We start from the raw sequence: 2,172 nt of genomic DNA, 5'->3' as shown, positions 1-2,172 counted from the left end.
CTGTCCTTGGTCCATTTGACGCTCGATATTGCGGGGGCAGGGGGGTGGTATAAGTAAGGGCTGTTCGGGAGGTTTATGCACTCACGACGACGTGGAATGATTGCTGAGACAAGTCCCTGGGCGTCTGTGTTCGACCACCAGGGGGTTTTGGTTCGACCACGGCAAAAGTCACGTCCGGCAAACCGCAGTGACAGGAGGAGACGGTGTGTGCGCATTCTCGTTGAGAATTCATGATCAGACGTCAGCTGAAGAACTCATCCTGGCCGATGATTGGCCACCATCCGCAGCCCTCAGTGGCCTACGCTTAGGCGGATAAGCAACCGGTAGTACGCTGAACCTCGATTGGCCGAAGAACGAAGCCGAGTCATCATAGGTGGTTCGTAATCGTGTTAGCGAATCGCGGGGCCAGCCTCGGTGGGCGCCGACGAAGAGAGTGGGGCCCCACGAAGAGAGCAACGAAAAGTGTGAGCGGAATCGCTGGCGAGATGGTCCCCGGTCAAATGATTCGTGAGGTAGCGATTGTGTGTAACTGGGCGAACTTATGTCGACATTCACATTCATCGGAAAATGTGTACACGTACCGGAAACCGAGAGCCCCACACATTTCGCGAGTGCAATGAGATTTCAAGCTTACCAGTTGATTGCCTTGCTTGCTGGCCACTGTCTTGCCACCGATAGTACCGAAGTCGACTGCGAAGACGCGGCAGCGATCAATCCTGCGCTAGATAATATGAGCTGTTGGATGCAGTGCAATAACATTAAAGCAGCCGGTGGCAACCCCCTGGACGAACCTTCCTTCAACTCGGACTGCAGCATAGAGAAGATCGAAATGGTCGACGGTGTTGTGACCAACACCGGCTCCTGCTTCGACAGCTGGATCTTCGGCTACGCCGACCCCCCGGAGCTTGCCGGGTACGACCACGTCGACAATTCCCTCAGCGCCGCGAAGTGCCAATTGCTTTGCCAGAGCGATGACAGGTGCGTCCGATTCCAATTCACCGCAACCAGCTTGGGAATGAGCGCTTCCGGCTTGCCCAAGTACCGCTGCGTTTTCAAGGACGCCGACCAGGTGGTCAGTATACTCGAGGGCGACCCCGGCGGCCAGGGCTTTAATTCCGACACCTGCGACACTCAGTCGACCAATGGCTGCTCCACCGTTGGCGATTGCCTCAAGTGCGGCGGTGAGCCGCGCTGTGCGTGGCGCAGCAACCTCCACGTGAGTGGCTGGCGACATTGCAGCGATGTACGAGATAGCTGCGACCCCCACCCTAGTACTCCTGCACCGAGTACGACCACCACCACGACCGAACCCACCACAACTACTACGACCACCACAACTACTACGACCAAGGAGACTACCACTACGACCAAAGCAACTACTACTACGACCAAGGCGACTACTACTATGCCGAGGCCGGTGACCGTTACTACCACGCCTAGTGGGAATACCACAACTACGGGCGGCGGCGGCAACGGTGCAAAGATTGCTACGGGCGTGGCCAGTGCGGCTGGCGGTTTAGCTCTGCTCGGTGGCGCCCTTCGGTACTTCAACCGACCCCCTGAGGACATAGACGCAGACTTTCAGGCGGACGAGGCAGAGATGCCAGAGATCAGGGAGCGTGAAGCCGCAGCGGCGACTGAGGACATGTATGCGTAGGCGTCTTTTCTGGGATGACCAGTACCGCAGTGTTCGGCCGGGTGTTTGGCCCCTTGACCCGGTTTGCCTATGCGAGTGTGACAGATACTGTGCCGTCTGAACGGCCCTTTGGCGAATTTAGTCAAAGAGGAGTGAGACTTGAGACTTACCAGTCGGTTGCCTTATTTGGTGCAGCTGTGGCCGAATACTGTTCATACGCTCCGAACCCGTCTAAAGGCATATGCGGTCCAATGTCCGCACTAGCGCGGTGCGGAATGTGTAAGAAACGAAATGTATTTTCCAGATGTTGGAGCCCTGTTGTAACAGCTCGCCCATCAGAAATTTGCCAGACAATGGTACAGAACATTGCCTCAAGGCCTCCGGTCCAGGAGGCCCGTGTTGTGTCGAACCGGTCCGTGGTGCTGCCTGCGTCGTACGAGGAGCCCTCGGTGTCGATTCTGCTAACTTGCATCGCTACGGTTGCTAACTCTCCCTGTACTTAATAGTGGTGAGGTATTAAATTGTTCCGAAATTCT

At 56.3% G+C, this 2,172-nt stretch overlaps 1 protein-coding gene across 1 annotated transcript; it reads left to right on the top strand.

Moving 5' to 3' along the window:
* Nucleotides 1-725: 725 nt before the first annotated feature.
* On the top strand, nt 726-1,647 carry GNI_171600 (hypothetical protein; the record flags this gene model as incomplete). The annotated part of the gene is made up of 1 exon (XM_011135022.1): nt 726-1,647. A coding segment is annotated over one exon (922 nt), but the record flags the coding sequence as incomplete, so codon positions are not given.
* Between the last annotated feature and the right edge of the window lie 525 nt (nt 1,648-2,172).

The sequence above is a fragment of the Gregarina niphandrodes genome (genome assembly GCF_000223845.1).
Source record: "Gregarina niphandrodes unplaced genomic scaffold scaffold00059, whole genome shotgun sequence".
In the NCBI taxonomy this organism is placed as follows: domain Eukaryota; phylum Apicomplexa; class Conoidasida; order Eugregarinorida; family Gregarinidae; genus Gregarina; species Gregarina niphandrodes.
Note: the sequence above shows the minus strand (reverse complement) of the source record. Positions and strands in the feature narration are given on the sequence as shown.